This window comes from Dreissena polymorpha, chromosome 16 (genome assembly GCF_020536995.1).
Source record: "Dreissena polymorpha isolate Duluth1 chromosome 16, UMN_Dpol_1.0, whole genome shotgun sequence".
Classification (NCBI taxonomy): Eukaryota; Metazoa; Mollusca; class Bivalvia; order Myida; family Dreissenidae; genus Dreissena; species Dreissena polymorpha.
In genome coordinates, this window is record NC_068370.1 from 11451451 (window position 1) to 11478389 (window position 26939).

Consider the following 26939-nt stretch of genomic DNA (forward strand, 5'->3'; position numbering starts at 1 on the left):
TTGTCTGCACTGTCCGTATCACCGCACATGTATTTGTAAGTTTATTTTTTGTATAAAGATCATCGAAAATATAATATTATCGATGAAAAATACTTTATCCGAAAACAACAGTCAGAAAAATTGTACCCATTTGCACATGAAATGAAATGTGCATATCGTTTGACTACAGAAAATGAAAACAAGTAACCTACAAATACGTAATTAATATACTATTTGGTTGACATATTACTTTACAATAGCATAGTTTGTGAGTAAAAAACCACAAAGTAATTATAACATTTTAATTTCAATCAAGAACAGAAAGGTGTAACATCTTCGACATGTAACGCATAATTTAATTACCATCCTTTAATTCAGATCGATAGACGGTAGAATGTTGTAAAGTGATCAGCTTAAAAATAATTTATTGAGAACAAAAAAAAGAAAAAAAGAGTAGAACAAAAAAAGAGAAGAGAAAAACAATTGAAACAAAAACGTGACATTACCCGTCAATAAATATTTCTAAGCTGACCACTTTTTATCTTTCTACCGAATATTTACCGATCTGAATAGACCAGTTTCACAATACCGCCGCTGTTGCTATTTTTTAGATATCACATACGCGTCAAATTTCAGAACGAGGCTGAACGTGTATAGATCTTTGGCAGATGATATTGATGATTATTAACCAGTTAATTTTTATTTAATATATTAGGGATTGTCATGAGTACTGACACTAGTTACAATAACTGCAAACATGCATGCGTTGTTCAGTCAATACATTGAGGAGGGGTTGTAAAATAAACATTCTTTCACCTAAGTCATATTTTAAAGCCATGGTATTTAGAACCACTAGTGTATACGTGTATATACATTTTATTTATACATTTTATTTCATCTTTATTAAAATTTAAGATACGCACGATCATCAGAGCAAATGTGGTCTGAAAAAAAAACATTGATAAACGCACAAAACAAATCTATACATAAGTCATGTAATACAAAACGTTCTGTGTTCGTTAGTGTATAGAAGAACAAAATTAAAACAAGCATTTTCGTTGACCACAACGGGGTTAAATAATGTTTCCGAAAAATACAGACTAAAGGGATTTATGACATTAAGTGACATATATGTATCACTAATTATCACGTTTAAAGAGAAATCAATTGCATGCATAGACAGTTCAGTTTGCTCCACATTCGTTTTTTTTCACCTGTATAAAAGAATTCTTCATTATTGTCTTTCACTGTAAAAGAAAATTAATTCAAGTTAAAAGAAAAAGACATAACATTTAAATAGTGTAATGTGCTTTGCATTTTATATTGCTTTTTCTTAGAGTCAACACATCTAACACGGTCGATCGATCATGAATAAAATAGTACAGACCAACAAACATACTTTTGAGAATTTAAGTTTTATAAATGGATTTATAATACTACGTAATGACGAAGTTTAATGAAGGAGTTTAATTTTACCGGTACCCACTAAACAGGTTTCGTGTTTAGTATAAAATTTTATAAATATTTCAAATGCATAGGTATTAAGCACTTAATTATGTATCCGAACATTCTTTCACAAGGACTATCGTTCCTATGATAATTTTGACAAAACGGACATTCGTTCATACGTTGTTCTAACTACCCGGACATTCATTCATTCATTTTGACATCTCGGTCAATCGTTCCAACATTATTTTGACACACCGGATATTCGCTCCTTCATAGTTTTTACCCTCCGTTTTCTGCTAGGTTTCGCAAATAACAGATCTCAGTGTAAGTTGATTTTTTAACGTTATCATTCTCATGATTACGATAAAGTCTTACAACAGTATAAAGTATTACACAAAATACGATATTTTTTTATATTAAAAAAACAAACTAAACTAGTGACCTGAAAATCAATAGGGGTCATCTGCGAGTCACGATCAATGTACCTATGAAGTGTCATGATCCTAGGCAAAAGCGTTCTTGAGTTATCATCCGAAAATCATTTTACTATTTCAGGTCACCGTGACCTTGACCTTTGACCTTGTGACCTCAAAATCAATAGGGGTCATCTGCGAGTCATGATCAATCTACCTGTGAAGTTTCATGATCCTAGGCATATGCGTTCTTGAGTTATCAGCCGAAAACCATTTTACTATCAGTGATTTTTTTTGCTCAAATTTACAGCCGAATTTCGGCTGCTTCCCAATCGCAAAAATACACGTTTTTTCCCAAAATTCTGACCAAAATTTCCCAAAAAAAAGCCCAACTTTCCAAAAAAAAAAAAAAAAAAAAACAATTTTTTTTTTTTTTTTTTTTTTTTTGAAAGAAGTCTCATATAACTTAATTATGATTTCTTAAATCTAGGTCTCAACTTTATTTTTTATTTTTTAAACATCTTACAAAATATATAACTTGAATTTAGTCATTTTTGTCCATAAATCATTCCCAAACTTGCCACTTTTATTGATTAAAAAAAAACCAATTTGACCAGACTCCTTTTCTAGAAAACTCCCTGAACATGCACTTAAAAACAATATCACTTCTGTTACTTATAATCCTATTTATAATGCTTCATTTTTCCCAATTTTATGGTTTATCGCGCTATTTTTCCCAATTTCACGGTTTATCGCGCTAATTTTCCCAATTCAAAAGGCACCGGCTGTAACAAATTAAAGCAAAAAAAATCACTGACTATTTCGGGTCACCGTGACCTTGACCTTTGACCTAGTGACCTCAAAATCAATAGGGGTCATCTGCAAGTCATGATCAATCTACCCATGAAGTTTCATGATCCTACGCGTATGCATTCTTGAGTTATCATCCGGAAACAATTTTACTATTTCAGGTCACCGTGACCTTGACCTTTGACCTAGTGACCTCAAAATCAATAGGGGTCATATCTGCGAGTCATGATCAATCTACCCATGAAGTTTCATGATCCTAGGCGTATGCGTTCTTGAGTTATCATTCAAAAACCATTTTACTATTTCGGGTCACCGTGACCTTGACCTTTGACCTAGTGACCTCAAAATCAATAGGGGTCATCTGCGAATCATGATCTGCTCTGACAAAGAGTATCAAATGTGTGCACAAATGAAGTAAAACAAGTGCTTTAATCAAGATTTTTTATAATGTATTGACACTTAAACTGGGAAGTACATATTTATTACTTATTCTGACAATGTAATATTGTGTTTTCTAAATCATAACATCGCCAAATTAAGAGTGAAAGGTTGAAATCAGATGCGGCGTTGCATGGGACTATTGTAAATGGTTACACGTTCAGCCTCGTTCTGGAGTCCTGCGAGTAACGTGACTTTGCGCTCTTATCAATTTAGGCCTATTGTGAAAAGGGTCTATTAAAGAGTGATAATTAAATACTTAGTTATATGGCGATAATATTACACATCTCTGCCGATTGCCGTTTTAAATTGAACGGTGATAATTAATTTGTTTTTTACTCCCAAACTATCCTAAACGACAGCAGCGTACTTTAATTAAAGGGATACGAGAAAAACAGGAGCGGTTTAATTGTATTTAAAGTCTAATTAATCGCATATGCATATGTCAAATAAATAGGCGACTCAAATAAATACCTATATGTGTTTTGTTGATTGCTATTTTAGATATCCTTAAAAGAGCATTCAATTAAATGACGCAAATAACCGGAACGGGTAAAAATCAGAAAGCAAAAATTTAGCAGAAAAAATTTTCAGCGAGCAAAAAAAATTTTTTTTGGAAAGTCACCAAAAAAAAATTCAGTTGGGCCGATTTTAGTGGGTTGGTCGGGTTATGCCAAACAAAAGAATTTTTAAGGATGGCCTTGCTGACATTATGCAGCCGATTGTTGTTTAGACACAGGTGGTGTAGTAATAGTGATTATGATACATTAACACCGTTAAACAGTTTATGGTACATGTGGTATTTAGGTTAGAAACCACTAAAACAGCCGGCCCGTCTCCGTAGTAATTATACAACATTTTATGAAATCCAGCCATTACTTTTTTTCATTTTTTTGTTTTTGAAGAAATGCGTGAGAAATTACTAAGTCAGTGTGAGAACGTCAATGCATGCCACAAACCGTGAGACTCAGGGCAAAACCGTGAAACTTGACAGGTATGATTTCATAACTGACTTGGGCTTGATCCCCTCTAACAGATAAAAGAGGGGGACTCAAAGAAAAGATTTATTAAACCGTAAAGGGAAGTTACTCTTATCTACTTTTCTAGCCAATCAAAATCGCTGTTTCTTGGGAAATAAGTTTATAGTGGCTATGTCAATAATGCCATAACTCCGCCTATCTTATTAAATTACAATTCCGTACTGGTCGATTCGATAACATTGAATTATAACATCTATAGGTCATTACACTGCACGCTTCAGTTATCAAGTATATCGCGGAGTAACCCAAATGTTCGAAAAAGTCTGGTCCCAGTGTAAAGCGTGACAAATAAAGACATTAGCCATGTGGATTATCGACCTTAGCGGTTGTCGTTATCCCCTGGGGCCTTTCCGGTAAGGGTATTATCTGCGTAATCTTATCGATGTTTCTGGCCATTTATACGGCCTGAAAACAGGCATTCACATTGTGCATTTGAAAAGCATAGGGTCTTTTTATTTTAATCACCAATTTTATGAAAATCTTATTTCTAATCGCAAGCCAGATTTAGTTATGGCGAATAACGATTTCGGCGATCGGTAACGCTGACGTAGAAGATAAGAATGTGGCTGTTAAAAAAATATCGCTATAAATAGGCATGGTTACATAAAACATGTTTTACTGAAATTGAAGTTTTACAGCATTTTTTTATATTATAAACATTTGGAATAATATATTTCCCAGTAAAGGAAAAAATATATGCTTCCTAACAAAAATCATAATTCTTATCCGAAATATAATCCGAACATGTTTTTCTTTGTAAATATATTAAAGTTACATTTTATATGTAAATTACCTGCTCTGGTTTTTGCTTTGTTCGAATAAGTTCATCGCGTTTAGGAATCGTTCCACCGTCACATCCCATTCTGTTTGATAAGTGCGATTATTTACGTTCCGTAATGTTTCTGTCAAAATATTTCCGGATGTGTGAAATGATATATGCCCCATATTAGTGTCGCAAACAATCTAATTTATTAAAATACTGTATCATTCTTATAAAATTTGTTTTAAAAGTTAAAACTTCAGTATAAATGTCATACTATCTATTGTTTTTATTTATAATTTTATTCAAAAAAATGTAACGCGTGAATTTTCTGAATACGAATATTCCATTTACGGAACCAGAAAACACGTCGCAAGAAACGGGAGCCAGGGACGTGACAGGTGAAACAATTTGTCTGCAACTTCAATCGATGTAATAACTTTTTTATGCAAGAATCATGCCATATAATGTTTTCTTTAAAGCATCATTTTTGAATTCTCTTGTTGTTAAAATCATGTTGTAAACTGTCACTAACTTTGTTTATTAAAAAATTGTCAAATGAAACGAAACTGCTAGCCCATACTAATCACAGGTGGTTAGCGTGTGGCTATGTAGTTGCAATAATCCAACTCCCAGCTATTGACCCTCCGGGTCCTGGGAGTTGCAACTGGTTTCGCGATTTACCATAGCAAAATCACCGCCTGAAATCTGGGCGGTCATTTACTGGTAAAATTAGCAACATAAACTATTTTCTGGCATGAATTAACACAAATAGATCGTCAATATATCTATAATGAGCAAATTAAGATAACTTACATGATATGGTGTGCTCGCAGAAGAAAGATTTTAATCAAAGTTTCAAACACGTCAACCGTAAATGTAAATGTCAACTTGTTTGCCTATGGAACAGTTTTTATTAACCAAAAGAAAAATTAAAGGAACACACGCGGTGTGTTTACAACAACATGTACCAATAAACGGTTTACCTATGCTTTTCTCCGAACATACAATTTATGTTTTTAAGAAAGGTTATTTTCAAATATTAAATATTTGTTTTAAATGGACAGAAATTTTATATATAACTTGTTCAAATTTTAATTTATACTTATGTTAATTGTATATGAATAGTGGTCAGATCTGCCGTAAGGGAATCATAATACAACATCTACAGCAGCAACATATACATGTATTAGCTCTAAAGCATACAATTGCTTTTAGCCATATACAAAATAGAAAATAACAAAAGTGTAATGCATGGATTATAAGAATTATGATTTCCCCAGGGGATTTTATCCCAGCGGGCTAAAATGCGTGCACTTGAAATTCTCACAAGCGCTTGCTGTCTGCATTCGGCCAATGTTAAATCAAAACATGCACGCTCTTATCAGCGGTGTGTGCATAAGGGGCTTAGATAACATGTTTGAACGATTTACAGGTCGTTTATGGGGATCAATTATGGTGTTTGTCCCCTAATAATGGCCGATAATGATCTATTATTACCGGTACATGTGGAGTAAGAGCAATTAAAGATGTGCTCAAATTGTTAGTTTGTTCTATTTTAATTTGTTTAAACCTATTTATATTTATTGTAGCTCGATTGCATCGAAAGCCGTAGGCTTATATAAACGCTCTCGAGTCCGTTTCCTGGGACTAGAACCAGTACTTGGTGTCTTTTGGAGGAGATCGAAGGAACGCTCACAGTGGGGTTTTAACCCTTGACTTCCCGATCTCTAGGCGGACACCATATCCACTACGCCACAGCGATCTTTTAAATATTTTAATTTTTTAAGACTATTGCGGAAAATAAAAAGTATAAAGAACTTGTTTCAAAAACAAACCGTAACTGATGTGTGTTGCGGTTGTGGGTAATTTAAGTTATAAATACAATTAATTGGAATCAAACGTCTTACTTGATTGCTCTCGACCATTTACAGTAACATTACTACTAAAAATCATAGAACATTTCATAAAATTGTTCGTAAAATAAACGTAACCAATTAAAAATCAGTGTTCTTTATGGCAATTGCCGAAATTTCAACGCCAGATGTAGACTGGTAAAATAGATATTTGTAGATACAAAATGCTCGTTTTCATTATTGTTTTGCATATCTATTCATACGACACATGGACACTAAAATGGTGTTCGTGTGTCGTATTAATAGATATATTCGCGGGAATTAATTGTGGCCACAAATAAATAAACACGAGCATTTTGTATCTACAAAATCTATGTAATCATATCACATCTAGCGTTGAAATTTTGGATATTGCTATAAGGAACACTGATTGATAAGGTGTTAACTTTATTTTACGAAATACTTAACGAAATTTTCGTTGATTTTGAGCGTTATAGAGACTTTAAAATGTGTTCACATTATTTTCTTAACGGCGACTATAGCTTAACAGTACCAAAATTTAATATATTCAGATCAAATAGATATATAGTTTCTTTCATATTTATGAAATTCGCTATATACCTGCAAAACATTTTTCTTTAGTCTTTGTGCATGACAGAATACAATCTAATAAACAACCAGTAGTTGGAAACAAGATTTTCCATGGGTCACAGAATGTTTTTCAATATTTTTTTTGCTTTCTGTTTATTTTGGTTGTAATTTAAAATTACAATATATGACTCGAATGAAATGAACTGATGACAAATTCATAAATATTAAAAGAAATGTTGTGATTTGGTAGCTCCAAAGTAGTGTGGATTTTGATTTATAACATTTAGAAAGTATATAAAGAATTCGACACCAACCGCCTGCCGCAGTGCCTGACCAAATTCCTGGGGAAATGCCAGTGTATATATATATTATTCGCTTGTTATTCTTGTTTGTTTATCATAACATTTTAATCAGTGACAATAAATCAAATGAAAAATCTCTCCAAAACACCAACACATCTGCATTTTGCACAGCAACTCGAACAACACTGACAAAGATCACACTCACATACAGATTAATTCTTTAAAACGCAACCTTCCCTAACGCATAACACACTTTCACCCATCTCTTTAGTCAACAAAGTCTTTAATACAGACAGCCTTAAGCACTCAACACTCTTAAACGTCTCTCTCAGTCAACTGTCTCCCACTAACAAACGACCATACGGATAGACAACGGCAAGGGACGGGTTCTATATGCTTTTATTTTAATATGTATTTCAATATTTACACACATTATCAAAGCTTTACAATATGCACACTATGAGACATACATCTATACACTGTTATTTTAATATTTATTTCATAATCACACACAGTTTCAAGCTTTACAATATGTACATAAGTAGACATACATCTATATACGTTTATGCTAATATTTATTTCATTCCGTTAATTAAGTTCTAAATTGTATAGCATGAAAAAATATAATATTTATTAAGTATTCCATACTACAGCCTTATCTCTTGGCAACCCCTTTCAGTAATAGCTTTATCTACCCCTCGATAATCAGTACCCTGATCATCAGCTCTGAAATGGTATATTGCCTAACAAAGACATTCGCACGTGTTAATCCCTTTGTCAATTCACCGCAGAGTACATAACAGGGCGGAAGACTTGCTTTATGTAAGAACACCCGACACTACATCCAGATTTTTTCCGGATGTTCAGTTCAATTAGCATACAGGGCAATAACTGTTTATACAATGCCGTATCTAAAAGCACGGACTCTGCCACTTATCCGATCGCAGCGAGAATACAGTAATAAGAATGTGTCATAATTCAAACTACACTGTTATGCGCAATACAATTTCAACTGCTACCACAAGACATCGTCAGATACTACAGTGAAAACAATTTGTGCAGTGTAACCTTTTCTTTTGCTTTGCTCAAATCGACAATTCACAACTTCCGCCATGAACGATTTGTTATCAAGTTTATGTTTTGAGCATTTCTCAACAAAATACACGCAAATTGATGTCGATTGCAACAGGTATTGTGGTTGTTACAATGTATTAGGTTGATTTAACTCGATTTTATGGACATATGGGAGACATTATTTTTTTACATTGAATTTGGTTTTACCAAGAAAAACTATGAGCTGTACGTATGTACTCATATAAGCTCAGAGCATTCAAGAAGAACTAGTGGCTATGATATTAATTAGTGAAAACATCATTTTGAATGATAAATAATCATATTATAACGAAAAATCAACTTTTCTGAAAAAAAAATCACTATCAAATATATATATTATAGGGGAAATCCGGGTAAATTCGGACGATTTTTGCACTCCGTATAGAAGCATATGTCGTATAAGGTTTTGTGTAGTTTTTCGACTTCTATATTTGCGAGTATCCTAGATAAATACCATATCTCGGACTTATACGTTACATTATGCGCTAGTTACAGCGGAACATAGACGAAGATTGCACAGATGATAGCCTATATGAAATGGGGATATTACGGACATTAGCGGGAAAACACGGACAGAGAATGGAAAAATAGGGACATATATAATTTATAAAGGGAAAATACTGATGTATAAATCTTTTTAAAAAAGAAAAAAACACGTTCCTTTATCCTCTTAACATCTTGGAATTCAACAGGTTTATTTTTTTCATGTCAAAAACAATCAAATACAATTAATAATTCCATGTTTGTTTCGTTAACTTATTAATAAATTTAACAATACAAGGTTTAGTTACGGTAAGAAATAATGAAATCTGTTCCTTTACACTAAACGTTTCTAATGTTAACGCTATTAACTAAAACTAACCGAAATAGCTATCAAAAGAAAAAAAATGACGGGTGAGATATAACATGTTTATATGTTGGTGTCGATGTCCTTCTCTGTTTGTGCCTTCGCAGATTTGATAGAGGCTTTTGGTGCTCCTGTGTTTTGCTTAGCAGCTGTCTTATTTTCTTTGGAAGCCTTTCTTATTTTGGCCTTTAACTCTTTCTTCTTAGCCTGCTGTTGTTTCTTTTCTTCTAATATTTCGAGACTTGTAAGCAGTTTATGACCGGTTGACTTCTTACCTGATGTTGCTGGTCTACTTACTACATGTTTCGGGGTAAATAACTGGTCAACGACTTCCTCTTGATACGAAGTATCCACAGATGAGTTGCTCACCGATATCCACTCATTTTCATGCTTGAGGTAGCCCAATTCTTGCACGAATGAATGATTTGACATCAGATCAAGCAATTATGCAGGATCACTTATGTCAATGACAGACTCAGAGCTCACTGGGGTTGCTATCAATGATTCTTCATAGTGAACAATGGGTTGTGCCTGACCTTCAATTAACGAAGTTTGAGATGTAGATGTGGAAGACGTGTCAGTGACAGGTTCAAAGCTCAATGGGGTTGCTAATAAACTTTCTGTGCCTGACTTCCAATCAATGAACGTTGAGATGCGAAAGACGTGGGCTCAGCATGAATTGAATGAGAGGCCATCTGACTTGGAGTTTGGGGTTTTTGTTGGTCAATTCTGACGTCGGTCGGCTTACTTGGGTCAAATGCTGTGATTGGTACGGCATGTCTGTTCCGCATGTCGATACCACATGCTCGAAACTCCCCCAATGATGTTGGACACGGTGACATTTTGTTCCCATGCAGCTTTCAACAGCGCCGGAAAAGACCAGGTGAAGTGCGTTGTCTTGCATGAAGGACGAACATGCTTCATTGTAGGCGTGCTTGAGAGGCCTGAAAACTGATCTGTCCAGAGGCTTGAGATAATGCGTGCAATGGGGAGGAAATGTAAGGAGCGTGATTTTTTCCTCAATGGCCCTTTCAATGATTGATTGTGACTCGTGGCTGGAATGCCCATCAATAATCAGAAGTTGAGGACGTTCTGGTCCACATTTCCTAAAGAAAACGTCATTGAACCAGGTTCACCAATGTTGTCTGTCATCCAACCATTCTTTTGATAGGTCCATACAGTGTCACGGGGACCAGCAGTTGTATTGAAAGAGTGCAGACATCTCTGGGTTTTTCCTTTTGCTATAAGAAGGGGCGGCATGGCTTGACCTGTACCATTAACGCAGGCCATAGCTGTAATGTTAGTAGATCGATTGGAGGTCTTACTTATCACTCTTCTCTGTCCTTTCTCCGCTACAATCTTCACTGGTTTATGCTCGAAGTTGAACCAGGTTTCGTCTGCGTTCCATATTCTTTCTGGATGTTCATATAAGTTTAGATCAAAAACAACCTTTTCAAGATCATCGAAGTACTTTCCGATAACTTCGTTATTCATCATTCTTGATCTTGTTGAAGCTAACTTCTCTGAGGTGTCCTCACCACTAGCTCTTTGTGCCGGTTACACACACCCTTCCACCAGTCCTTCCCTGCGTGGAATTTTCTATAGCTCGATTGGATCTTTGTCCGCTGACAGAGGACATAAGCCCTTAGTATGATCTGTTTCCGACTGAGACCAATGCCAAGCTGTGCTGATCTTTTTACTTCATTTACAATTTTCATTTCTAGGGCTGGGTCTATTCTAATGCTGGTGGTCTCCCGTGAGTAAAAGATACAGCATGTTTCCCTGTTATCCTGTCCGCTATGGTAGATTTGGGCACCGCAAATGTTTCACTGGCCTTCCTTATGCTAAGTTGTTTAGATTGGACAGCATCAACTGATTTCTGGAGATCGGAAACACTTTACCTCATAGTGTTGCCTCTCTTTGTATGGACATACTTTTTAGGCATTTCTGAAATATCAATTGAAAGACCGGCCTTAAAAATAAAGCGACAACATAAAATACATTTTGATAGATTTAAAGCATACTTATCCCACTTTTACAGCGAATTAAAGCCCCTTTGATAAAATTTCTGCAATAAACCACGGCACGAAATGACGTCATTTGTTCGACAAAACAACGTCATAAATCCAGCGAAATTATTCAGTTTAACTAATTTAGTTTAAATGAAAAGGTTTACTGAATAAAAAGTGGGATAAATAGAATAATAGATTAGTGTTGATTATAGATCAGGTTAATCACGCTCTGCACGAAAATGAAAAAGCACGAGCCTTAAAAAGCACTCGCAAAGGCTCGTGCTTTTTGTTTTTTAAGCCTCGCACGATAAACCTGATCTATAATCAACACTAACCTATTATTCTCTATTTAATTTGCAGTTTCCATCAAATATAATATGATATCAAGCAATTGCATGCCCATCACCAGTTGATTTGAAAAGACAAAAGATGCTGTACGTATTATACATATCATGCAATAAAATTATGCGGTGAATTACGGACACTTTATTTGTTCATTTTTTTCATATTAAATCGAATAAGAACATGGAACTGCATATAAACATATTTAACTGTAAATGTTTAAAAGATAAATCAAATATATTAAACGTGGAAATGTAAGAATGTGTTAAGTACAGGTGTTTGAATTCTCCCACTCTTTGAAACTTTTGTCTTCAAACGAAAAAGGAAGAACGTGCAGGTACTTCACGCATGCGTATTTTTTACCTAGCAACAGTGTCATCATCAGGTTGCTACCGACACTGGCGCATGGAACCCAACGATTTACGAGCGAATAGTTTAAACATGATACAATGGTTTATTTTTTACTTCAACGTCATTGTATTTGAAGTGTCTGTATTTATACGTTCGTCCGAATTTTCCCGAATTTCCCCTTTAACAAGGTATCCAACTCAAAATCACCCGAAAACGGGGTGCATCGCTTTGAACAGCCATTACTTCATCAATTGTGCAACGATTTCACGATCTTGGTTTCAACGCAGAAATGAATTTACTTTCTGGAAATATAAATGTCTTGCAATATTTTTACAAATACTGGGTCAACTTTTAAGAAATACCATGATACACAACTCGCGTGACCCAGTTAACATCAATCAGACCGTATTCATGACTGAAATCTTCATGGAGTAAAGTGCATTTTCCCTGCAAAGTTCACGGAACTCAATACCATAATTCAATAAAACGTATGAAAAAACATTCTTACCGTGCTTTCCGTTGCATTATGCATCAAAACTAAATGTCCAGCGCCGTTTGAAACCTTTGTTTACATACATTTCAACTAACTGACATTTTGAACACACGAGTGATTTCATTGGTCAAATGCGAAGGTGTGTCTTTACAACTGGAGATTTCATTCATAAATATGGTCTGATCATTGTCAAGTAGGTCAAGCGAATTGTGTATTGTGTTATTTCTTAAAATTTGACCCAGATGTGTAGAAATATAACGAGATATATATATTTCCAGAAAGAAAATTCATTTCTGCGTTGAATAAGACCAGGTTCATGAAAATCGCTGCAAAATTGATGAAGTAATGGCTGTTCAAAGCGATGCACTTTGATGTCGTTCATTACCAATTATATAAGCAATGAATACATTTCAAAAACACATTAAATGTACCTGAATGGCAGCCTACAGGGCTTTTTTTCATATTTTTTGTGAAGCGGCCTTGGCCCTCTAATTTTGTGTAAAAAAAGAGTCGCGAACTGTTCAAAATTGTGAACAAATTATAGCATTTTCATGATATCTTCCTTTTAAGCAAGCAGTATGTTTAATGTTTTTACTTTGTTGCTCTGTATTCTCTCAGAGTAATCAAAGCTGTGAAGTTGTTTTTATTTTAAAGTAGAAACACTACTGTGCATTGATTTATTATCCCCACGCTTTTCGGAGAAAAAGTAGGGATTATGTGGTTATCTCCGCCGTCTGTCCTGGCCACTATCTCCTCCTACACTATTAGCGCTAGAACCTTGAAACTATGGCTTTTATATTTCGGTATGCATGTGTATCTAGACAACACCTTTCCATGCGCATACAATTTTTTACCCCTGTGACCTTGACCTTGAACTTGAGGTCAGCGTTCAGGTTTAAAAATCTGAAACCGCGATTCGAAAAAGGCTCATAACTACTGTTTCCCTTCAGATATTGCTTTCATATTTGGTATGCATGTGTATCTAGAGGACACCTTTCCATGCGCATGCAATTTTTATGTCCCCCACTATAGTAGTGGGGGACATATTGTTTTTGCCCTGTCTGTTGGTCTGTCTGTTGGTCTGTTGGTCTGTCTGTTGGTCTGTCTGTTGGTCTGTCTGTTTGCGCCAACTTTAACATTTTGCAATAACTTTTGCTATATTGAAGATAGCAACTTCATATTTGGCATGCATGTGTATCTCATGAAGCTGCACATTTTGAGTGGTGAAAGGTCAAGGTCATCCTTCAAGGTCAGAGGTCAAATATATGTGGCCAAAATCTCTCATTTTATGAATACTTTTGCTATATTGAAGATAGCAACTTGATATTTGGCATGCATGTGTATCTCATGGAGCTGCACATTTTGAGTGGTGAAAGGTCAAGGTCAAGGTCATCCTTCAAGGTCAGAGGTCAAATATATGTGGCCCAAATCGCTTATTTTATAAATACTTTTGCAATATTGAAGATAGGAACTTGATATTTGGCATGCATGTGCATCTCATGGAGCTGCACATTTTGAGTGGTGAAAGGTCAAGGTCAAGGTCATCCTTCAAGGTCAGAGGTCAAATATATGTGTCCCAAATCGCTTATTTTATGAATACTTTTGCAATATTGAAGATAGCAACTTGATATTTGGCATGCATGTGTATCTCATGGAGCTGCACATTTTGAGTGGTGAAAGGTCAAGGTCATCCTTCACAAGGTCAAGGTCATCTTACAAGGTCAAATATCATATAGGGGGACATTGTGTTTCACAAACACATCTTGTTTACCTTTGTGACCTTGACCTTGAACTTGAGGTCAGCGTTCAGGTTTCGAAATATGCGACTGCGATTCAAAAAAAGGCTCATAACTACTGTGTCCCTTCAGATATTTCTTGCATATTTGGTATGCATGTGTATCTGGACAACACCTTTCCATGCACATAAAGTTTTTGACCCCTGTGACCTTGACCTTGAACATGAGGTCAGCGTTCAGGTTTTGAAATCTGCGACTGCGATTTGAAAAAGGCTCATAACTACTGTGTCCCTTCAGAAATTGCTTTCATATTAGTACGCATGTGTATCTGGACAACATCTTTCCATGCACATGAAATTTTTGAACTTAGGGTCTGTGTTCAGGTTCGAAATCTGCGACCGTGATTAAAAAACAGCTCATAATGTCTGTGTTCCTTCAGTTTTGCTTTCATATTTGGTATGCATGTGTATCTGGACAAGACCTTTCCATGGGCATACAATTTTTGACCGCTGTGACCTTGATCTTGAACTTAGGGTCCGCGTTAAGATTCTGAAATCTATAATGTGGTTATCTCCACCGTCTGTCCTGGCCACTATCTCCTCCTACACTATTAACACTAGAACCTTGAAACTTACACACATGGTAGCTATGAGCATATGTGCGCCAGTGCACTATTTGGAATTATGATCTGACCCCTGGGTCAAAAGTTATGGGGGTTGGGGTCAGAGATTTTCGCTCATTTTTTGCCCCCAAAGGAGGGCATATAGTGATCCTACCGTCCTTCCGTCAGTCTGTCTGTCTGTCTGTCTTTCCGTCACACTTTGCATTTAGATTTAGGTTACGAAAAATGCTCATAACTTCTATGTCGCTTCAGATAGCAACTTGATGTTTGGCATGCATGTGTATCTCATGGAGCTGCACATTTTGAGTGATAAAAGGTCAAGGTCATTCTTCAAGGTCAAAGGTCAAATATATGGCTTCAAAGCGGCACAGAAGGGGGCATTGTGTTTCTAACTAACACATTTCTTGTTTTAGGTTATTTTACATTAACTTCTTCATTTCTACACCAATTTACTTCAAATTGATACTGAACATCTCTAATGACAATAAGGTCAATCTCAATTGTGCATGGCCCCATTACCAACCCTGGGTCACACATGCGGCGTGGGGATACGTGTCGGCCTCTGCCGCGCCATTTCTAGTTTCTTTTATTTCAATATAATTATAATTTTCGAACATTTAACCTTTGTGTCTTAATATGGGACACATGAAATGTTTGAATATTTTCTGTATCTAAATTTTCAGACACAATTTTTCTTAATTATTTTTAAGTCTCGGAAAACTTAAAATAATTAGGGTATATATGATATCCAACTGCAGCATTTCATGTGTTTTTCTAATATTATTATAGTTACCAGGAGCACAAAATGGCCACAGGCAGCATCTTAGTTACTGGTGGAGCAGGCTATGTTGGGACCCACACTGTCGTGGAACTCGTAGAGGCTGGTTATGATGTGGTTGTCATGGACAACCTTGTAAACGCAAGCATGGGTGAGGCTTGAAAACCTCTCATTTATGTGCCTTTATTTTATTTAAATTACATTGTTTAAATTAAGCCCATTAGTTGGAGATAAGGGTATCGCGTTTAAACGTTTTAACGATGGCGTTTCGTGTTTTGCTCAAAAACGTTTACAAAAACAGTAAATGTTTAAACGACAGTCAATGTCAACAGAATCCATTTTAGTTCGTTACATTACGATGTTGCAAAACTCATTAAAAGCTGCTGAAAAAGACTCGTATTTGTATCACATGCGCCAGTTGGCCCTTATTCACAGTACCGTAGACATAACAATACACCTGTACGACCTAGACGTCTTGAATATTTATACCGCATCGGCACGAAGTGCTCAGGAAAAGTTTCCCGCTATTTCTTGCATGATCATGCCCCTAATCGTCTTGAACATTCAACGCGCGTCGGCATGAAGTGCATGAGGAAAATTTTCCGCCGTTTATTCATCGGCATTCATTTTTAATTTAATGAACAGATACTCGTTTTGATGTACATCTTGTTAAGTAAAACAATAAAAACAATTAACACCGATGTACTCTTATTGAAGAAATGTGGGTTAAATATTAATTCATCTTTGTTACAAAATATAACGGCATGTAAGTAGAAAACGCGTAACCCAATGGTTAGACAACGACGAGAACAGTTGGTTTTAATATGACGTCATTGTGCGAATGGGTTATGAACTAAATATACTTTCCGGAAATAATCACTACTTTCAGTTTGGAAATGTGATGGCACTGATGCTTTTAAAACGGACGTATGTATACTGTTTCAACGGTATCGTTTCGTTTATTTCATTTCGTTTAAACGTTTAGAAAAATCTGTAAACGTGATACCCTTAGTTGGAGACATTACGTTTTTGCCTATTTTCAAAAATAATGTTGATTACAGTGTTATAAGTTGCTTTCTCTAATATACATTTAGAACATTGAAAATATCAGTCATTTGTGTTTACATGATGTTTTATCCACTTACATTTATAATTTGTTACATGAAAATAGGTATCGTTGGCAAAAATGAGTTTGATTATATGCCTTAAATGAAACCATTGGTACTCTCTCCAAATCAATCACTTTGATCCATCTTCAGAGAGCATGAGGCGGGTGAATGAGATTACAGGCAAGCAGGTACCAACATTTAGTATCGACATGTTGGACAAGGATGCCCTCAGGGATCTTTTCAGAAAGGTAAACAAAAACAAAACAAAGGACAAAATGGTTTTAAGTATGCTAGTATGTGTTGTTCCATGTGTACTATCTAAGATGAAAAAATATCAAAAGCATGCTATAAGAGAAATATTGATAAAACACTCACTATAAATAGTTGTGAGAAACTTATTTTAAAAACACATTTTTAGGAAACATGTATTTGCCATACATTTGCATTGCGTCCATTTGCGAGTTCATTTATATGAGAGTACAGTTGTAGGCTTTCTTGCTATTGCATGTTGTTTTGTTTTTCTCATAAGTCCTCTTAACTTCAGATTTTGTCTCAGTATGGTTCCAGCATGATCTATGTTTCAGCACAAGATCCTCTGTGTGATGCACTTTGCTGGCCTGAAGGCAGTAGGGGAGTCCTGTAACAAACCTCTCCTCTATTACAAGACAAATATAGGCGGAACAATCAGCCTTCTTGAGGTACGGTGGGTTTTGACATCTACAAGAACAAATATTTGTATGTGGTCTATAATAATATGACCTGCAAATATGGGTCTTATGCAGTATGTGGCAAGTCTGGTCAGTAGCTAGCTTGTTCACTAATGAGACTACAAAACCTTGTGAGACTTTATAGTGGACAGTGTAGACCCTGACCATACTACGGGATTGCAAATGGTGGTTTGGAACTGCATGTACACTTATGGCATATGGCATAAGACCTATTTTTGACTGATGCAAGTCATATGACATGTTATCAATAATAACAATTAATATTTAAAAAAAACAGTTTTTGCTGTGATTTTATGTTTGAATACTGCACAGGTACTTGAAAAAAAAGTTTTAGTCCTTATATATATATATATATATATATAATAAAAGAAATGGTATCCAATGATGATTTCACAGGTGTTTTGAATAACACTATGCAACAACATACAAAATCAAACAATGCACACATATGTTGTTGTGGTTGCCAGCAGGAAGCGTATGATTATCTATGATTAAACACCGTTTATTTGATGAAAATCCACCAATTATGTCCAAAACAGTTAAAAGTTTCACAAATATGACCCCGAAATCGAAGTGTGTAATTCTCGACGTCCAAATGTCAGTTATGACAGAAGGCGATTCCTGCTGGCAACCACAACGACATGTGTGCGTTTTTTATTTTTCATGTTGTTGCATTGTGTTATTCAATTCAACCGTGAAATCAACATTGGATATCTTGTCTTTTATTACTAGTATATATATAAGGACCAGAATTTTTTCAAGTACCTGTGGATTACTGTAACCAGAGACTGCACATAATTTTGAATACCCAATAAATTATTTCTGGTATATTGAATACAATTTTCAAATTTCCATTTTGGGAATAGATTCCTGCAAGTCTGACATATGAGTTTCGCTCTGTGAAAATGGGTTTAACTCAAGTGCGTATAGTATCGTCTCAGATTAGCCTGTGCAGTCTGCATTGGCAGGGGCGTCACTTTAGGCACATGCATAAACCCTCTCATGTTATTTAGGTGATGAAGGAGTTTGGTGTGTACAACATGATCTTCTCCAGTTCTGCCACTGTGTACGGCTCACCCAGTTACCTGCCCATAGATGAGAAACACCCTGTAGGGGGCTGCACCAACCCCTACGGCAAGACCAAGTACTTCATTGAGGAAATCCTCAAAGATATTTGTACTGCAGAAAAGGTAACTTAGCAACACATATTTATACCCTGGCACACAAAGTTTCGGGATGTTTGTTTGTGCAGCATCATTAGCTGTATTATCTTGAAACTTCATAGTTTGGCTGATCTCATTTCAGCACCTACGAACCATGACTCTTGCTTCCCTGTATTAAGAGTTTTAGCCCAAAGTTAATTTTTAGCTCGGCTGTTTTCGGAGAAAACCCAAGGTATTGTCACAGCCAGCTCGTCGTCAGACGTCCGCTGTCCGCCATAGGCGTCGTGCTAAAACCTTAACGTTGGCTCTAGAATCAAAGTGCTTCCACCTACAATTTTGAAACTTCATATGTAGATGCACCTTGATGAGTTCTACACGCCACACCCATTTTTGGGTCACTAGGTCAAAGGTCAAGGTCACTGTGACCTCCAATATAAAACTTTAACATGGGCTCTAAAATCAAAGTGATTCCACCTACAACTTTGAAACTTCATATGTAGGTGCACCTTGATGAGTTCTACACGCCACACCCATTTTTGGGTCACTAGGTCAAAGGTCAAAGTCACTGTGACCTCTTATATAAAACTTTAACATAAGCCTTTACATTCGCTCTAAAATCAAAGTGCTTCAACCTACAACTTTGAAACTTCATATGTACATGCACCTTGATGAGTTCTACACGCCACACCCATTTTTGGGTCACTAGGTCAAAGGTCAAGGTTGCTGTGACCTCTAATATAAAACTTTAACATAGCCTCTTCAATAAAAGTGCTTCCAACTTTTAAACTTCATATGTACATTCACCTTCCTCATTTCTACACGCCACACCCATTTTTAGCTTGGCTGTTTTCGGAGAAAACCCGAGGTATTGTCATAGCCAGCTCGTCGTCTACGGTCCGCCGTAGGAGTTGTGCAAGAACCTTAACATTGGCTCAAAAATCAAAGTGCTTTCATCTACAACTTTGAAACTTCATAAGTAGATGCACCTTGATGAGTTCTACACGCCACACCCAATTTGGGTCACTAGGTCAAAGGTCAAGGTCACCGTGACCTCTTAAAAAAAATTCTGACAAGCTTTCGCAGCCGAGCGTTGGCACCCGTTATGCGGTGCTCTTGTTGTACTAAATTGTGACCAGAGCTTATCTATAAATCTGTTAATAATTGTACTTAGATTTTGTCAGGAGCATATCTCATAAAGGTATAAATTTGAAAATAAAAAAGTAGTTATACTTGATTAAGGATGTGAAGTGCACTAAAAGCATAACTCTTGCTCCTCTATTTTTAAAGTTCTTAAAAACTAAAATGATGCATCAACTTCAACCTTTATAGTTAATTTGATTTTATTATGGTGATATGCAATGCACAGGAACTATAACAAATGCTTTGATATTTTAGAGTTGTAGCCTTTTTTTTTTGTACAGAGGCTATATTCAAAACTATTGGAGACATGATCTTTAACTTGAGAAAGTGCAATCATCATGAAACTTTAGGGAGCTGATAAATGGCTTAAAAATAAGGTTAAGTTTGGTTTTACGACAAAAAAATCTAATCATGATTTAGTTATGCCTCACAACACACCTGACTCGCATGAGTTCAAGTTATTTTATAACAGTTTTTATTGTGACAGCATAAACAAACAGTAAAAATAAACATCCTCAGTTTTCATAAAAAGTATGTATCCCCAATTACATTCAGCAATGGAATGTTGTGCTGCTGCGTTACTTCAACCCAGTTGGGGCCCATGTGTCTGGCAAGATAGGGGAAGACCCTCAAGGAGTCCCCAACAACCTGATGCCCTACGTATCCCAGGTGGCAGTGGGCAGGCTGAAGGAGCTCACAGTGTATGGAAATGACTATGATACACCTGATGGAACAGGTAGCTTTGGAGTTTTTAACTTTGAAGAAATTTGCAACTGTTTTATTATGGATTTAACTGTGCTGGCTTTCTTTGTTTACAGAGAGTGTTTGCTGATCCTTTATCTGAATAAAACTATGTAAGAGAATCTTTCCTTAAATTACAGAGGGGGGAATCATATGTATGTCAACATTTCGACTTCCATGCAGAGACAGGTATTTTTTGCCAATTTATACTCTTTAATACTTATATGAATTTTTTAAATGTCACTTATTTTCCAGCCACATCAACAAGAAAGTGATAAGCATTTATTTCGAATTAATGTTCCCTCTATATCTTGACTTTTCTTGCTACGAACTTTCTTAGCTGGATCACAAAACTACAGCTCCCTCTAAAACAATTTGTAGCGAGTATAGTGGAGATATAAAGTAAATAATAATGCAAAATACACGCAATTCACTTTCATTCTAATATGGCTGAAAATTGAGCAGCATTTAAAAATTAAACACAAGTAATGAAGGTTATAAAACTGCAAAAAAACAACTGTTCAGGCATGGATATCATCGTCTTGACTATCATGTGATTAGCTTTCCCCCTTTGAATGAAGTGGTCAAAGAACTAATGAATTGTATGATTGTTAGAAATGTAACATATTTTCACAGCTTTTTGGATGATGGCCATTGGATTCTAATATGATATTTGTGTGTTATATGTTGCAGGTGTACGTGATTACATCCATGTAGTGGACCTGGCTCAGGGACATGTGGCTGCCTTGAAGTACCTTGAGAAGGGCTGTGGCTGCAAGGTAGAAACTGATTGAAAATATTTAGTTGAAGGGGGTAGCCATGCAGAAAGATACTGTTACAGTGCCTGACAAACATCATCATTATATAAGAACTGATAATAATCCATTTCAATATTGTCAATTTTGTTTGACAAAAGGTATCCTTTTAAAAGCATATGAAAAAAGAAATGAAAGCCATGGTGTCTTTTAAGAACAAAAACATATTAAAACTGCTAAAAAGCATGGGCAATATTGTTTGACAACAGATCATAATATGATCAAAGATATTATGAAAGCCATTGCATTTTTGTCTGGCAAAAAGCATTTAATTCCTGATAACTGTGTTTGTCTAGGGTGTAGGATCAATAAGAATTTTATTTTTTTGATTCAAAAGCATGAATGGTTTTATTCTTCACCATATGTGAAGGTATAAATTAAATTTCTTTATTGAATTCTAATTAAAATGTTATGTTTTTATTGCATTGTTTTTCAGGTGTTTAACTTGGGAACAGGAAAAGGTTATTCTGTGATTGAAATGGCCAAAGCATTTGAAGCTGCCTCTGGAAAACCTGTAAGTACATGCAGTATAATTAATACTTATTTGTTATTGATGGTAAAAACCATGGGTTCAGATTCAATGATGTGCAGATAATTAAAGCATTTAATAGCAGTAACCATAGAAGAAAGGTACCTGGAGTAAAGTGTTTCTTTATAATCAAAATGATAGCAGAACATGATAAAATTTATAGCTGCATTATTTTCCATTTTCTTAGTAGCCATATAAAACTGCTTGACCATTTTGAATATTTTCATATTTAGACACTGTTACACAATATTAAATAAAGTCATTTGGAAATACCGTAACTGTATATGATGTTAATCCCCAAAAATTCATCACCCTCAATTTCCAACAGCGATTATTAAGAAAAACACACACACCATATTTGATTTCAGGTGCCTTACAAGATAGCTGGTCGTCGTGCAGGTGATATAGCTTCCTGTTACGCTGACGCCTCTTTGGCTGAGAAGGAACTTGGATGGAAGGCAAAACTTGATCTTGCAAAGATGTGTATGTCACATGGTTTCTTTTTCATGCCTTATGGTTTATAACCAGGGGTGTGACTTTTCCATTTTTCAGCTGATTTCCTCCCTTTCAATGTTGAACTTATTTTACAAATAGTTGTAAACTTTGCTTTATCTATATAGATATGAAGAGTTTAGTTGTACTCTGTAAGGGGGGTAGGGTATTTACCTCCCCTGAGGTGGTTCTTAAATCAGTTTAACTCCTGATAACTCTGAAAGGAAAGTTCTATTTTATGATTAACTGATGTTGTATCATTCAATGTAAATTGGGTCAAGTAAATTTCATCATTTCTCTCAGAGTTAAGCAAATTAGATCATTTTACTCTGGGTCAAGCAAATATGTTTGTTCAACTTAATGGGTCAATCAATTTAAATCATTTCATTATGGATGTCAACACAGATGATCATTGTCAGTCAAATTGATAACTTACTCTTGCTCAAGAAAGCGTTTGAAACAAGATGTAATGTTTCATTTCACTTTGTGTCAAAATAATATTTGATTTCTTAGGGCCAAATTAATTTTGATATCTTTTATTTGGTAAATATAAACTTCTTTGATTTTTTTTCAAAGTATTTAAATATCTTTCATTGAAAAAGTAATTAAAAGTCTCTGGCAGTAAAATGTACATTTTTTTTTTCTAAGTATTATTAAATTGACAAAGTGACAAAAAGCACCCGATATGGCACCGCAGGAATTCTTGACATCCACACTACAGTAAACTGAACAGCCACACAATATTTGCTTGAAGTTGTAATGTTCACACCTGTTTCAGGTGAAGACTTATGGCGCTGGCAGTCCAATAACCCGACAGGTTTCAGAACAGAGAGCTAGGACCTGAGACATATTGTGTATCACTTTTAGACCAATTTTATTTGTTAATAGAAAGTCATTTTATGTTACCAAAGAAAATAAAAAAAAAAATGTTTTTTTAAATTATTATTTTGAATCCAAAGATACAAAATAACCATGTATAAGACATTTTTTGTGATATAAATTTACATTTTTTAAGTATTTTGTGTGTGAATATGTGGTTCAAAGTTGTTTAAACGTTTATTGACAATCCATGATTTTACTACAAAGGCAGCAATTGAGATGCTGAGTGTTATTGAAGTGTGTACCTCCTTTAGGTGTTACATTCCTTTAATTGTTGAATGCATAGAGAACATACTTGTTGTAAATGCCATTTATTTATAAGGTGCCATTGCTTAGATTGTACTAGAAAACAAACAGCTCATGTATGAACATTGCCTTCTGGCAGTTACCACTGAAGAACAGACTTCTAATTACCTTTAAAATTATGCACAATATGTTATTTGAAATTTCTCAAAGATGTGCACAAGCAATTTTGTGTTGTTTCAACTTTGTTTAATGTAATTTCATGTAAAAAATCATATTCCTGTAAATTAAGGTTTTGGAACTGTAATTGAGATGTTAACACATTCATCTAGCATTTTGATTATATTAGTCAATATTATTGAAAGATTTTGGTGAAGGTTGAAGAGAATTTTCCTTCTGTATCTTAATTTATGCATACCAGTAATTTGCTACCCTACCTTATGTTACTGAAATCAGCAAAAAAAATGTGATAAGTATTTGTCACACAAAAGTATTAATATTTTATATGAAAAAGATTTAAAATCAAAATATCATCACATATTGTCAAGAATGGTAACGATGTGTTAATTAATAATTAACAAAAGCATGAATATTACACTTATAGCCTGGATAATGGATATTTTTGTTAAGTTGTTTACACTTGCAGGACCATAAATCAACTTTGTATTCATATATTTATGAATGTTACTAAACATAATTAATATACGTACTTGTGACTATTGAGCACCCAAATATTTTGGCACATGAAAAGAAGCACCAGTTTGATGGGTGTATTTTAAGTTTTTTATGGTGGAGGGATGTGTTTCATGGCTAAAACTAGAGGTAAAGTATATAAAAAAAAATTGATAATTTTGGTTTGCATATTTAATCATTAGGGATCAAATGTGTGCTTCTTTAAACATTGTACATGTAGAATCTGGGTGTGTGCTTGGTTTTATAGTATTAATCGGGTGTTGAGCTTAGATTAAGGTAGTCTGTAGAGATATGCAATTTGGTGTGCAATGAATTTTAAGTTGCGGATGTATTTGTTATTTCTTTATAATCTCCGGACATTTATTTTTTGTTGCTTAATTTTCAGACACCTGCATCTTTTGAAAATTTTCCGTATTTAAATTTTCAGACATGAAAAAAAAAATTTAGTGTCCAAAAACTTAGGAGTAAGTACGGTATATATAATTAATGCACATCATATGTAGTGCATAAGTCTTCTCTTTTTTTCTTGAATAACTGTTAACACATCTGTCCTTGCTATTTTGTTTCTTCAAAATGTACAAAATGCATTGACCCCATTGTTAGCCAGCAATGTTTGTTTGGGCGACTGATTTGGTGTTGATGGGTTTTACTTGATAAAATCTGTGTGCTAAGTATAACCAGAAACACACTATTTTCCAATAGATTTTTATTTTCAATTTCTGATATTTGTCAATAATTGTTTCTTTTATCTTCTTTTGTAAGTTTGTGTTTGTTTGATGTATGCTTTAACCCTTCCCCTCTCAAAAGCAAACTTAAAATGACTGTATGCAAATGGCAGAAAAAACAACAAACCTGTCAAATTGCATATCTGCGAAAGAAAGGTTAAAGCTTTGTTAGGCTATACATTTGAATTTTTCTTTAGTATTATAAGTTTAAATTATTTGATCTATCTTTACCATTGCTTCATAGTACAATTAAATAGTTGGTGTAAATATATAGTCAGGCTTTGATGTTGTTTGTCTAAAGGTTTACACCTTTGATAGGATTATGATACCATGTGCTTTTTTACCATCACAAATTGAAAATACCTATGCATGATTTGTCAATTTTAGCATTGATTGACACCTGTCTATAGATCTGTTACATTTTGTGAAGGAATTTTGTCTTCCACTGATCAGTATTATGTGTTGTATTTAAGGCTTAAAATGTATTCTTTTAAGTCTGAGTCACATCAAGAGAATGAACAAGTTGGAAATACCATAGGTTAATACCAAATATATATCAATCAAATAAGCCTATGTGTAGGACTTTTTAGTACAGGTGTGTCTAAGAAGTAACATTTTAGAGTTGATGGTAAGTAAAACTTAGACATATAGTACAAACTTTGTACACCTGGTTTAAATACATTTATTTAATTCATAATATACTGTTGGTATTACAAAGTATTAGCAATATTTGAACTTAAAAATGCTTCCATAAAACTTCTGGTTTCTATCTTACTTTTTAGATCATGTAAAACTCTGCCAATGCTTGAGCAGGACTCTGTTTTTTTTCTGTAAAAACTGTTACAATTCATACAATTCAACATTTTAAAGATAAAATCAATTTGATGGTAAAATTTTTCAAAGCAGGTTACTTGGGTAGATCTTAAATATAATCTCACTTTCATAAAAAGAATCGCATCAAGCCAAGAGCATAACAACATGGTATCCAAGATGTATGTCTTACTGTATATCAAATAATAACTGTATTTTCAACTTAATCTATTGTTTATGTCCCATTTTATTGTTGTGAGTGAAAATAATTTATGAAAATGGTTTTCATCATATTTTTAATTATTATAGATCTGGACATCCATATTTCTAAAAATAAATTTGAAATATATCTATTACGGTAAGTGGAATTGAATTTACAATACATGATACAGGCATGTAATGTGGAGAAAACTAACAGATAATGATTTTCCTTTTGCATATTTGCAATAAAAAACAGTTAATAACTTTTGAATACATTTTGAATTTATAGTCAGTTCAAGCACTTGATACAAAATTTGCACTTTATGATTTTGAGTTTCCTTCTTTGAATGTGCATTGAAAGCATTTGTGTTAGCCAGAATGTGATATAAATTAGTTAGAGGGAATTTTGTTTTGTTATTTGCTTGGTACTGAAAATAAAAATTATATTTTTCACTGTTTTGGTTTATTACCAATGTTTTAAAAGAAGTTGAAAATCCTTCATTGTTGTTAGTTTGCATATGCTATGCAGGTGTGTGTGTGTGTGTGGGGGGGGGTAAACAGGTGGGTTAAAGTCAATATATTTAGTTACCCGGTTGTTTATTTACTAGTAGTTTGCATCTTGATGAGACTAAAGATATAGCAAGCTTGCATGGAGACCTAGATTAGGAGTGTCTCCTTGCGGCGTGTCAGTAAAACAAAGGGCACTATTACAAAAGATAGAAAGGGTCAAAGCTCAATT

General features: G+C 34.7%; 3 protein-coding genes across 5 annotated transcripts in view; 2 read left to right on the top strand and 1 right to left on the bottom strand.

Annotated features, from left to right (window-relative positions):
• LOC127862399 (replication termination factor 2-like) overlaps positions 1–5088 on the bottom strand; it is a 45910-nt gene extending 40822 nt beyond the window's left edge. Inside the window, exon 1 of the mRNA XM_052401491.1 lies at positions 4923–5088. Coding sequence (XP_052257451.1) covers positions 4923–4991 — 69 coding nt within the window. The 5' untranslated portion in view covers positions 4992–5088. The remainder of the gene's footprint in view (positions 1–4922) is intronic.
• The window catches only part of LOC127862393 (NIPA-like protein 2), a 372103-nt gene that overhangs the window by 76981 nt on the left and 268183 nt on the right, over positions 1–26939 (top strand). The gene's annotated exons all lie outside the window — the stretch shown is intronic.
• LOC127862394 (UDP-glucose 4-epimerase-like) lies at positions 5251–26651 on the top strand. 3 transcript variants are annotated; one of them, XM_052401484.1, is made up of 11 exons: positions 5259–5321; positions 13075–13187; positions 15942–16083; positions 17192–17289; positions 17626–17739; positions 18783–18959; positions 20628–20808; positions 21507–21592; positions 22065–22142; positions 22526–22640; positions 23428–26651. In XM_052401484.1, the coding sequence occupies exons 2-11, from the start codon at positions 13158–13160 to the stop codon at positions 23484–23486; spliced, it is 1080 nt and encodes a 359-aa protein (XP_052257444.1). In that variant the 5' UTR covers positions 5259–5321; positions 13075–13157; the 3' UTR covers positions 23487–26651. The 3 variants fall into 3 exon arrangements, with proteins under 3 accessions (XP_052257446.1, XP_052257445.1, XP_052257444.1); XM_052401486.1 differs by lacking the exon at positions 13075–13187 and having other exon boundaries at positions 5251–5290; positions 15944–16083; XM_052401485.1 differs by lacking the exon at positions 13075–13187 and having other exon boundaries at positions 5255–5321; positions 15944–16083.

Coding starts and splice junctions, on each gene's coding strand:
- LOC127862394 (XM_052401484.1), top strand. CDS start 13,158: ATGCACTTTGATGTCGTTCATTACCAATTA. Junction 17,290..17,625: donor TCAGGGATCTTTTCAGAAAG/GTAAACAAAAAC, acceptor TCTATGTTTCAG/CACAAGATCCTCTGTGTGAT. Junction 18,960..20,627: donor ATATTTGTACTGCAGAAAAG/GTAACTTAGCAA, acceptor AATTACATTCAG/CAATGGAATGTTGTGCTGCT.